Source organism: Fulmarus glacialis, unplaced genomic scaffold, assembly GCF_000690835.1.
Source record: "Fulmarus glacialis isolate BGI_N327 unplaced genomic scaffold, ASM69083v1 scaffold24892, whole genome shotgun sequence".
Lineage (NCBI taxonomy): Eukaryota > Metazoa > Chordata > Aves > Procellariiformes > Procellariidae > Fulmarus > Fulmarus glacialis.
Genome location: NW_009200109.1, coordinates 1 through 12,879, shown reverse-complemented (window position 1 = coordinate 12,879; position 12,879 = coordinate 1). Strand labels below are relative to the sequence as shown.

At 38.9% G+C, this 12,879-nt stretch overlaps 1 protein-coding gene across 1 annotated transcript; it reads right to left on the bottom strand.

Moving 5' to 3' along the window:
* Positions 1 to 226: 226 nt before the first annotated feature.
* FBXO47 (F-box protein 47) lies at positions 227 to 9,812 on the bottom strand. The gene is made up of 10 exons (XM_009573490.1): positions 9,632 to 9,812; positions 9,038 to 9,208; positions 6,070 to 6,146; positions 5,434 to 5,511; positions 4,173 to 4,281; positions 3,072 to 3,248; positions 2,347 to 2,493; positions 1,589 to 1,731; positions 1,024 to 1,183; positions 227 to 345 (listed from the first exon to the last, which is right to left on the bottom strand). The coding sequence occupies exons 1-10, from the start codon at positions 9,810 to 9,812 to the stop codon at positions 227 to 229; spliced, it is 1,362 nt and encodes a 453-aa protein (XP_009571785.1).
* Positions 9,813 to 12,879: the final 3,067 nt, after the last annotated feature.

Below are 12,879 nucleotides of genomic sequence, written 5' to 3'. Positions count from 1 at the left end.
CCTCAGAGGAGCAAAACGCGCAGAACTCTGCTGCGAACACTTAGAGGTCCCCCAATACATTCCATGAGCTCATTCAGCTGGTCTGACATGTATGTCACTAGCTTCTCCCGCAGCTATTCCAGCTCTTACTGGAATGGAAATTTAAGAAATAATTGGACACTGCTTTGCAAATGTTTAGAAAAAAAATGCAGCAGGAGTATAGCAAGAGCCTGTAAAATTCAGAGCATCAGACGGTATTGCTGTTGCTTCTCATGGTCAGGTACAGGATTTCTTTATGGAAGTTCGCTTGTGCATTTACAAGGTGAAACAAATTCAAAAAGCTGCCGTCCTCTTCATCACGATCACCTACCAGGGCAAAGAAAAACATTTTTAAATTATTAGTGAAACTAAATGACTTCTTTGAAGATAAATCTCACTCATTCAGTGTTTTCAGCAGAGGCTGAATCAGCAGCCTCCACTTAGATTTATGAGGCATCAGCTACTGCACCTGATGGCAGGACAGCTGTGAAATAACACAGGAGACGGTCTCCAAAATTCCTTCACCAGCTTGTCCAAAGACAGACAAGAACAATTGTGCGTTAAGACAAAAATCTGTCCTAACTGAGCTTGCCATCATAATCAGTCTTGAGGTTTTATCAAGGCTGACAAGCTGTGGACAGGGAGCAACTGCAGCTCGTTGAGTTGAACAGGCTGGCTGGCAGCTGCTCAGAGCCTGTGTTTAGACGCAGCCCAAAAGGACCTCGGGCCTAATGCTCTGGTGGGACGTATTTTAAAAGACTGTTGTTTCACCGTCCATGGCGGATGGTGAATCTCTTAAACAAGAGAGATCGGTTAAAATAAATGTCTCTCCCAATTATGACACTTGATTCGTTATTTTATGTTATCAAAAAAACTTCAGGCACTCCAGTATTGCTCTGCCTGGTGAGGGAGGGAAGGACAGGCTGTGATGCCACGCTGTGTGCCTTGCTCAGTGCTAGCTCCTGATTAAAGAGCTCGTCCCGCCTCACAGACCCGCAGGCTTACCGGACAGTACTGCCTGTAGCATGTCCATGATCATGTGAGCAAAGGCATTCTCCACACACTGCAGGAACTTGTTTCTCTCCCCTGGAGTGCTGAAAACTTTGCAGACCTTCTGCATCATTTTTACTGCCCAGTCCATGCAGTACAGGTCCTTCTCACAGACCTGATGTACACAGGAAATATTAGAAATACACCTTTTATGATGAGTACAATGCTATAAAAGGCAAGATTAAATCTTAGAATTAACGATCAATTCTAACGGATCGGTTGCAGCCGTGGCCTGGAAAATAAGGGTTTGTTACGAGTACATAGAGGTTATTCTTATTGTTGGTGTGCTAATGGCGTAACTTCTCAACATTTTGTTAGTGGTACTTCTCCTCAAGGACAGGCGTGCTACCTTGCAGAGACGTGCTGGACAGGGACCAGAAGGTGGAGGACTACCAAGTCTCTTGCTGGAATTAGTCCTGGTTTGTAGGAGTAGATGGGGAAACAGCTTTCCGGTCTGAGAAAGCAAATCTGGGGGTAAAGAGACAAAAGGCCCAAGCTGGCTCTGTTCAGTAGTACTCACCAAAGCCAGGAAGACCATGAGTCTGGCTAACTCGACGGCTCTTCCATTCACAGCTTTACTGGCCATGAAAGTGAAGCAAACGTTGTTTCCACTCAGAATAAGAAGCCGAGCATTGTTCTCCATGAGCCACTCCCGGGGAATAACTTCATAATAAAATAGAGAGAATTTTAGTGATCTTTGGACAAAAAGAAAGGAGTGCCACAAAAACTATTCTGGAAGACATGAATTTATGAGTTGTTGGCTTTGATAGCTAACCAGAATTTGTGAGGGGGTACCCTCTGGAATACAATTGCCACAATGAAGTCATACAAGCAATTCCTACCAGCAATACGGTTAGAGCTCTTCACGATAGCTTCTGTGGTATAATCTCACCCAAAACTAACTTTCAATGTGGCTGTTAACATTGTTCAGTAGAATTTTGGCTTGAACAAACATTATGTTTTAAGCTTACACAGCTTGGACAACGTTTCCTGAATAATGGCTAGACAAGACTTGAATTTCAAAGGTCTGCATGGATTCTTAAAATATTTCACAATGGGGAAAGACAGCCTGAATTTGTAAGCAGTGCTGGGTTTCGCTCATCCCCAGCTACTGCCTGGCTTCCAAGTGTAATGACTTTTCCAGTTACGCCACAGCTACTGTAAGGAATATTGCAGTCAGTTTCCCAAGGCACCTCTGTGTCTGAAACACACTTATTGCCAGATTTGGAGGACATGAGCATATAATCCTACGGATTAATGACAAAGGCAAAAACACACCTGACAGCTCATCCACAAGACTGATAACATCATCTGCTGTCCATTCTCTAGCTTCTGTATCATACAGCAGTTTAATTGCATCTGCTAGACCTTTCAGACTGGTCTCATCTGTTGGTCCTTCTATCATTTTCTGCCAAACCACATGTCCTGAGCAATATATTAATCACAACTGCTATTAAGTGACAAAGTAATTTTTTTTTTTTAAACAAGGAAGGTGCTAAACTGGACCTTACAGCAGAGTCAGAGGAGGGGAATTCAGGTAACACAACTCAGTCTTTGTGACAGTGAGATTTTTTTCCATCTGTCACTTCAGTAGGGACAGTGGTAGTTGCAGCATGAATCAAAGGGTGATTTAAAGAAACCCAAGTCTGATAATTAAGTGAGAAAGCATGCTTTTCTTCAGGGAAACAGATGCTTCTTTGAGGTGCATTCGAGCTAACTCTACTCTAAGCAAGAGAGAATAGAGGAACAGAGGTGCAATTTCTTCACTTGAATTGCAACTTTTAATATATATATATATATATGGATGTGTATATATATGCACACACATATCATTTATGTATTTTATGTATGTTAGTGAGATCTGGTTAAGCAAAACAATTTTTTCTAGGCAATACGATTACATTTTATTTGCCAAAAGCTTGGTTTTTGGAAATGCTGCATCCTGCAAGGAAATCTCATTCTCAGGGAACAAACTTTCAAAATTAACCCCCCAGACTACTCGCCATCAAGAGAGGACACTGGCCCAAAGATGATATACAGCAGGCGAGCTTGATTGACTATGGGCCACGGCTTTAAAATACGAGTCAGCCAAAATGCAGAATCACTTCGATGAATCCAGTGGTTCAATAAGACTCTACGACAGTATAACCTTATCCGCAGCTCTAGCTTTCGGGCACTTCCTGGGGTAAAAGAATGTAGATATTATAAATCCATTAAGCCTTGCACAATACAGATGATCACTTTTTTTTTTTTTTTTTAATAGGAAGAGAAAGAAGGATTTTCTTAAAGCTGCCCAAGAACATCTAAGGGGATTTAATTAAATTCTCAGCTGTTGCTTCCTGAGTCTAGCTGTTTTGGATATGTTGCACTAATTCAGGCCATAGAATCTATTGATGCACCCTCTGGTACCTTTCTGCAGCAACTCATGCATGTCTTCAGGGGCTCTCAGCTATGTTTCTTTGGTTTCTGGTTTTCGGCATCAGTAAGTGGGAATAGGAGGAAGCGTGTATATGGCTGTGTATAAAGTGTTCCACAGAAATACCCAGTCCTGTGTTGGGTAATATAAGAATTTCTTGAGAGGCGTGTGCCACATCAGTGTTGCGTTTCAGAAATACTAAACCTAATCTTTAACTGCATCACTTTATTTCTGTGTTGGTTCCTTTCCCATTGATTTCATTGGCATTGGTGTACAGTAGGAAAGATTCAAGTCCGTGTTACTGTTTACGTATATACATAACTTATGCAGTGGTTTGATAATGGAATGATTCAAAAAAACCTAAACGCCTCTCAAGACAACTCTCTTCACTACAGGATATGTGTCAAAGACAAAAGCACTTATCTTTGCTTTTGGTAAAGAAAAAATAGCTGTATTCATCTATATGAAGGCCAAGTATTTGGTTTAGAATGCCCACTTTCTGTGTAATACTGGAGCTAACAGAATGTACGTGAGAGTCAGGAAAGGATTGGTGCTACAAGGCTTAGCTGAGCTAAAACATTCTCAATTCTAAACACATTTTGTTTGCAGTAATCAAGATCCATTTTTCTGACTTCTCTATGATAGCGCATTTTGATTTTGTAGGACTTTTGTCTGCTTTGATGATTACCCGGTTTGCTGCTGACAACTGTCTGTACTTTACGGGGTAAATTGCTCAGCTCACAGAGGAAGTTAAAAACCCGGTGACACTCTAGTTCATCCCAGCCTGCTGTTAGGATCTGAAGATTACAAAAGAAAGGGGGTAAAAATGAATAGATTGAGCCATAGATTTAGATCACAATGCCATTTCTCATGTTAGATAAATACAACCTGTCCGGCTGTTTGTCAGAAGACAGAGAGGGAAGGTGTCATACCTGGAGTGTAGTGCCTGCACAGCGTCTCCCTGATGAGTGTATGGAAACCGTTATCTGCTACAGAGGTGCTGTACATTATGGCAGAGGTTGTACTTAAGCTCAATGCAGCCCAGAATCAAAAGCTGCTAATGGCATTCCACATTTAGGGCCAAGATCTTACTTTTTAACCTTATGTGGAAAAGTACACAAAGGTATTTGCTACAAAGACAAATGTCCCAGCACAAATAATTATCTGTAACTCTTAACCACGGAAAGATAATAATTTTTTTCTGTATTATCAAATACTTTAATGCTGCATACTTATACAGCACCTCTATGCACAAGTTTCCAAGACTTAAATGCATTTAAAATGTGCTCAAAATGCCTGTTCTTCTAAGGGAGAATTTGTTTCTGTATTTTTTAAACAAAGTTACTTTCCAGTAAAGCCTCCATTATGGCAATTCTAACACTTCACAATCAAACATCTCATGTAGTGTTAAAATGGTCCTACCCTTAGCGTTTTACTGCATATTTGCAATCACAGTAGTCATTACAGTAAATAAGCTGTGCATTGCTGAACTAATTCATTTGACACTGGGTTGTTGTTTGTTTGGGGTTTTTTTAATTAATTTTAAGCTACCACAAGCTAACAAAAATATTCTGGCATATGATGTGTATAGCCATTTACTTTTAAACTAAACCATCTCCGCTCTTGATTTGTGAATTTGAAGCTGTGTAATAAAATGCTCCCCTTCTCCCATGTCTTCTTAGATAATAAATCGCTAATCAAAATCCAGACTGGTTGGTAGTGAAATCCAAACCAAGGAATTCTCAAGAGTCAAATCAGCAACTTTAACAACCAGAAAGGAAATTCAGAGAACTGTGTGAATAAAAGTCTTGCCCCCCCGCTATCCCCACAAGGCTCAAAACCATCTTATACTTCTAAATATCTTGCAAAAACACAGATTAATTTAGAAAACTACCTTAATTTTCTTTTATATTTGTGATACTTGCCTTCTCTCCATAAAGATACTGTACCTGTAAAAATACCCCATAGCACTGTAATCCTAAACAATGCAAAGGACTTGGACAACCATTAAGTTTAAAACAGGAAACCTGCAAGTGCAAAACACCAGTAATTTATCTTAACTGACCATAAGCTAATTGCTGTGATTGAAAATTCTTTGTACTACTTGTGTACATCAATGCTAGTTAGAGAGATTCAGAAGGATTCTCTTCCCTTATTGTATAAGGAAACAAGTTATAGTAACTACGTTATGGCTTAGCATTACGTCCAAAACTGTAGTCAAATGGGTGTGCAAAAGTAAGCTAAGAAGAGCAACCCTCTTTTCAGGAGAACAAAATTTCTGTGAAGAGCTGTGCTCTTCCACTGCAAAATTCCTAGTAGTTCACAAACTGAAGAAAAGTTGAAACCCACTGATCTTGGAATATGAAATCTTACTAGAACAGCCTTGTGTTCAATATGCTGGCTTAGGCTTTTCTATTATTATTAAAAAGAGTCTGATCTCAAATCAATAAATTCATTACACAGTAGTAATAAACTCCAGCAAAGGGACAGTAAAAGGCATAATTCAACTAACAATTGCCTTATAGAAATGGTATTGTAAGAGCAAGGGACAATTCGAAACACTAGTGAAAGGAATGTGAACTTACTTCTGAGAGGATCTTGTGTATATACTTTAGTCTATCTTTTGTAGGCAATAGAAGTGTGCATCTTTTAAGCAACAACCCTGTGAACAAAACGAATATGTACGTGACTATGAGTATACGGACATGGTACATACATTACTGAATTAGCTTAAGCATTCACATCCCATGCATGCACACGCTAGTGAGAAAAAGCCGCCACTGCGAGGCAAAAAGAGCAGCACAAAACAGTAATCTGCGCTTTGGAGAAGGGGTGTCTGCTTTTGTCGTGGGGACATCTTTTACTAAAGAAATGTTGTCAGGGAGTATGTAGGCTTCCTATGCCATAACTTGTTTATTGTGTTGTTTTAAAGTCCCTGTTAGCCACAGTTGGAGCCCTATTAAAATTACTATATTGGTTTTAGAATTACAGCTGTTAAAAATATTGGAAATAAATGTTCCTTGTTGCACCTCTTTTAACAGTACCCCGGGGAACGCTGGTTTTCCCCTTACATCATGGAAAGCTGAGCTTCCAAAATTTTTTCAAGATAGCCACATGCTCTAAAAAAGAAAATATTCTAAACTGTGTTAATGTAAAACATAGCTAAGAGGTAAAATTATTTTCCTATACAGGACTGAAATGGTATGTGTTTAGGATGTCAAAGTCTGGAGTTCATTATAGTGAGGAACAGCTGTTTGTTAAGCAGCATTTCTTTCTACACTATGATAGAACATGGGTTAACAGCTTGCTCTTCAAAAACTTCTACCAGAATAAAATATATATATCTTGTTTGTCAATTAATCAAGAAATCCACAGAAAAGCATGTACTTTGGGGGGGGGAACTTTTTTTTCTGAATTGTCAGTCTCCCAAAAAATACATAACTTCTCCAATGTCAAGAAGTACTTCATGCATTTACTGTGGTTCTAAATTGACTCTTTCCTTATTTAGAAGTGTGTTAGCATTCCTACATGACAGACATAATTTATTCATCTGCCTAGGACATGGTCCAAAGCTCAGTCAAGTCAATTTTCTATTGACTAGATTAGATGATAGAGAGAACTCCCTGAAGAATAGTTGAAACTGTTGAGACAGGGTAGCTGCAAATCAGAATACAGCCATCAGTGTGGGGAAAAATTATGTTGAGTAAAAAGGGTTGAGCAAAAGGTACTGCTCCTGGTTTTGTACAGCAAAACCCCGCCATGCGGAAGGACAGTGCCACGATCATTTATAACTCGAGTCCATTTTAAACAATGGCTGAAATTCTGACCCCATTACAAGTACTGGAAGATTTTACCATGGACTTGAGTGGAACCAGACCCCTCTGAGTTTAAGTGAGATTTATGTAATATGTAGACCCTGTTCAGGCGCTCTGAACAGGAATGAGTTTTTCCCATTGAGTCCAGTCTTTCCTGCTGTAAAGTAAATATTGATTTTGCAACTGACCTCTTAACAAAAACGTTCTCTTGAGCCTTCCACTGATGACAGACATAATACCAATGATCTTTATATTTTGAATATGTCATGTTTTTACTACTAGGCCTACTATAGCGATGGGTTCACACCTACATTTAAACAAGTTGCCATCTTGTACATGGTTACTACAAAGCCCAAACTAATTGTTTGGGTTTTTTTTTTTTAAGAATTGTAGAGTTGCAGGCTTCATTTTAAAAATAAAACACTAAGATTATTTTAAGATACCTCAAAACCTACATGGATTGCTTGCAGTAGAAGGTCTTTGGTCTCAATAATTTTAACAGCATTCCTTTACCTTGTGTATGCCTTTATTTAATGTCTTAAGTTCAAACCATACTTATAATTCTACATCTAATCATGACATCATTTTATTTCTCTGTCAAATAAACAATTTTTTTTTTTTTATCAGCTAGGTAACAGTAAATTGGTAGGGATCAACTTAGGATTTAAGTTAATTTGCTTCTCATATAGAAGAACACTGATGGGAGTGAAGACAATTTTCAGTGTTCAAGACACATAAGAAGGAATGCTTCATTTCTGAGCGAGAAGCTGAATGACTTAGAATCGATGTGTTTTAAAAATTAGCAGAAAAGTTAAAAAGCAAACAACTTTGAATTTGAGGCTGTACAGTACTCCTTATTACCATCGAACCCATGTTATTTTGATCCAGATTTCTATTACGCTATGCCAAAAGAGGTCTGAGCAGCTGAAAGAAAGATCAAGTGAATCTTTTCACCCAGAAAGGCTTTGGTTAGCACACAGTATACCATGACAGCAAAAGTGCAGACATTTTCACATTGCCCTTAAGCTAAGAGTGAGAGGGAAATGTGTTCTTCATGCCCCTTTCAGTCTTTGATACAAAGCTGCCAAGGAGAATGCTAGTCACTGACAACTCTGATAACACTTTTGTGATGAGCATGCTTCTTTCTAAGAAGTGGAATGTGATCTGCAAAACATCTCAAGTAGAGTACCAAGCAGGCTTTCTGATGGCAACTGTTGTTGGTCACTTCAGAATTAGGCTGGGTTTAAGTGCTGCGGCTACATTTCCCAGGCTGAGGAATGCGAGCTACTCCAAAGTGATACATGAAGGCAGTCTGAACAGCCAAATTCCTTCAGCTGGTGTGGGGCCTGGGAGTCTTGGTTTCTGCTGCAGTTTCCAGCAGTGGTGTCCAAACAAACTAAATTTGGAAACACCTACTACTGAGACCTGATCCTCTGCCCAAGCCCTGCTTGCCATTTAATATGAAAAAATAAACATAGAGGAGGCAGAGCATACATTATTTTTTCCATAACTAAGAGGTTTTGGAATCATTTCAGGTAATTCCTCCCACCTCCCCGCACCAGATAATGGTATTTGAGTGGGCTATTTGGCATGGGGAGGAACTTCACTTTCAGAGGGAGCCACACAAATTATTTGGGCCATATTCTCAGCATTTTACCGATCAATGCATATAACAGAAGAAACCTTTTAACTGAGTTTAGTTCTCCTCTAATTGTTACCATTTGCATTAAAGGATCACCTAGAGATTTGTAGTGCTCTAAAATACAGGATCCTTCTCTCTTGCCAGGTAGCTCAAGGTTATGAAAGTCTTGCAGTAAGAGCCTTCGGTTTCCTGATGGGGTTGAGATGTAATTAATAAGGCGGTTGCTGATGGTTTTCGACACCATGCTCAGCATGCTGATATCCTTCACTGAAAAAGCAAAGCCCAGTAAACCTGTAAATCTTTACTGCAAGAAAAATGCTGATCACTAGTCAATAACTTTATCTTACTTCAAAAATAGGCCAAGAAATAAGATTTACAAATAAAACAAAATCTAATTACTGTTTATCTCCTTTGCCAACAAACTGTAATAATTAGAAATGGATAGATCTAAAGAATACTTTTCACACATAATAGGCAAAAACCACTTCAATAGTTTGTAATTATCACTTAAATTTTGGTAATTTGGTTCTTCACACATAAAAGCTGAAAATTCACAGAATAAGTCACATAAAATGGCTTCAACTAGCTGAAAGGTAAAACATTTTAAATAATAATGGCTTTTTCTAAATGGAAAACTTTTGTGGCAATTTTCAGATACTGGAAGCAATACCTTTCTTATCAGATTCTCACCTGAAAGATAATTCAATACCATTTGAAAGATCTCTAATGGAAGTGTTTTAAAGTATCCAAGTGTGGACAGAGATTGGGGATCTGTGTCCAAGATGCTGCAGTGCTGTCTGGAGCGACGGTTACTGCGTCTGTATTTCTGGTTAGGAATCAAGGTGTAGCTGGTCCCTGCAGTGGATGTCATGGTTCTGTTAGTCCCATAAATTTAACCTGGAGAGAAAATTTGAAAGTCCTATTTCCAGAGGAGGAAAATACTATACCTAAAACTAGGCTAAGAGGAAATCACTCCATTGTAGACACAACAATGGAGTGTGAAAATCTTGTCATATGCATAGGATACATTTTGGTTTGAATTTAGTGCAATGACATGTAATTTACTAAATAATTTGCTAATTCCATGTCTCAGAGAATGGAGTATTCAGCTGATCTTAGAGGAGGAAAAGAAAAGCAGGGGGGAACATCATGAGTGAGACATCAGAAAGTTAGGAAAATAGTTCTAAACTTCTTGAGGAAGTATATGTGATGGTACAAGCTACAGTAATTAATAACATTCTTTTACCTTGTTACACCAATTATTCAACCAGAATACGAAAAAGTTATAGGAATGTTATTGAAATGATTGTCACGTTACTTGATTCCTTTAGAGTGATAACTACTTATACACATGCTTACCTATGACTGAAAAAAAAGATTAAACGTAAAAAAGTGATGCTTCAAACCATTTTTTCTCACAGCATTTAAGTTGATATATGGCTTAATTTCATGTGATGACTATATATGTGATATACAAATAAATGATACAGTATTGCTATGTGAAAAAACTCAGTGACCCAGGCTTTCCCAAAATCATGAGTCTGAAAAGTAATGAGCTTTAAAGGATCAATAAATATGTTCTTTTGGTTTGCCTTCTGGTTTCTGAGTCTCTAGAATAGGTACACTTCACATTGTCAGGCAACAATGAGAGTTAGTGACTCACTACCTCTTAAAATTATTTTAACTGAGATCGTTCACGCTGTTTCTTGATTCCAGCAGCTGAGGCTTCAGGGAAATTGCCAAAGAGAGTGAGTGCTGCAGTTTAATTACAAGAGCTGGCAGCACTGCTGGTAACATAACTGGAACCCGTCCAAGCTGCAGTGCAACATCCCAGTTACCATCAGTGGGAAATACACTCAGAGAATAGACCTCATTGTTTCAAAGATTAAAAATTTACAAAAATTACAGAAAACAAGTTCCAAACATCCTTCATATTTATTACGAAAGCACGCAAGCCAGACCTCTCTAATATGCCACTGAGCAAAATTACCACATCCACAATGGAAGCACTGTTTGTACTGACAACTGAAAGAATATGGGGCATTTCATTAAAAGTGTTACAAATAGGTTTGGCTGACTTGTGCTTGTGTGCTGGATAGAGTTTGCATTGTACATTTAAGGAAGTTATACTTCACTGGAAGCATTTTTAATTTACATATGGTATAATTCTAGCTAGCTAAAGAAGCTTATAGTTTAAGCTTTCACAAGGCTCATGAGCAAATGTAACTGCTCCTAAAATTAGTGTTTCATCAGGCTTTTAGGCTGCTCAGGCAAGAGACAGAAAATGGAGGTAACACCTTTAAGAACAATCAAGAAACCACCTATAGATAAACATATAGTTATATGAAAAAAATGTTTACCTTTGGAAAGCAAAGTCTGAAGTTAGTGGAAATTTTATACACGCAGCTGTGGGTTGAAGACAACTTAAGTTCCTTGTGTACAATATACAAAGCAGCTCCACTCCTGTTCATAAACAGGACACCACTAAACTTTGTTCAAGACAGGCTAAACCTGATACATATTTCTGATTCATACTTTAGAAATAAAGTTGCAATCCTATGATACTTTCTTTTCATCCCCCACTCCCCTTACTGTCTTTAGCAGGACTGTACTGTAAGGATTTATGGCATCTTTAAGTGGTTTTTGAAAATCTTACCTTGGGTCTGCAGTAGTGTTATCTGGAAGAAAAAAATACTTTGCCACAAGGGAGGTTTTCAGAAGTACTCAGCCAATCCCAGTCTGTTTCTATTCAACTTGATTGAAGTTGAACTGACTACTATTTTAATTTAGAGCAGAGCTAGATAAAATTAATGTAAATAAAAATGAGTACAAGCAGCGAGTTTCAAAGCCAAAGCTTAGAGACTTTACTGAAAGCTCCCATTTGCTTCCTCTTTGACTTAACGTGTTTTTTATTTCTTATGGAGTTCAGCCAGAGCGGGGCAATGGTCTGTGCATCTCCATCTGCTGCTGGGATACCACTTGTTTAGAGAACTGCTTAATCCAGACTGGAAAATTGAAAGGTAAATGTTAAATATTTAACAAGCTAAACTCATAATATTAGCCAAGAAGGGTCATCTTATTTGTTGCTATAAGCTAATTTGTTTACAAAGCAGAAAGCATCAACTTTCAATCCGCTCTAGAATGTTTCTTGTCCTTAAGCAGTCGCTAAACTCCTGCTAATGGATGCACTTTTGTCCTGATATTTCTCTGAGCCCTGTGTTAGCATTTGGCAAACATTTATTGCAAAAGGTTGTTTACTTTGGAGATTGGTTTGGAACATTTCCGTTTCCCTGCCTCGTCACAAAAAGCGTAAAACAAATCGCTTCAAATATTAACTCCACAAGGTTTTTTTCTTTTTCTTTTTTTTTTCAATTTTCTCTTTTTCCTTGTCAGCGCAAATAAAAATGTACGAGCTCAAGTGAGGGATGACAAACCTTAGAGCACCGAACACAGACATGGACTTATGTTAGTACTTGTTACCCCCTGGCCTACACCAGTTTACAAAAACCATATTTTTATTTCTGCTAAAGGCTCTACATCAAATTGGTAGTGCAAACCACTCCCATAAGCATCTAAATTGGTGAATAACCGTGAGTAGAAAGCATATCTCAGGGAATCCTGACCCTGCTGCTGATGGCGGCTGGGATTTTTTTGTTGTGAGGAAGGGCTGGTTCAGGCTCGTCCCTTCGGGGTCCAGTCGGAGGGGAAACGCCAGCACCCGCTTTTTTTCCTCAGCCTAGGCTGGGTTTGCTCCTCAGACTGCAGTATTTGAGGGAGTGGGTTATATTTGGCCTTTTACCTGCGCTTTTGGGTCGGATTTAGCTGGGCTGTGAGAGACCTTTAGGCCAAACGACCGCCTAGGCCGCGCTCTCCTCTGCCCTCCGCAGCCCCTCTCCCCCACAGCCCGCCAAAATTCGGGCTAGGGGGCTGCAAATGGG

Coding starts and splice junctions, on each gene's coding strand:
- FBXO47 (XM_009573490.1), bottom strand. CDS start 9,812: ATGACATCCACTGCAGGGACCAGCTACACCTTGATTCCTAACCAGAAA. Junction 6,147..9,037: donor AGAGCACTACAAATCTCTAG/GTGATCCTTTAA, acceptor TTTTGTTCACAG/GGTTGTTGCTTAAAAGATGC. Junction 1,732..2,346: donor TCTTGTGGATGAGCTGTCAG/GTGTGTTTTTGC, acceptor TTTATTATGAAG/TTATTCCCCGGGAGTGGCTC.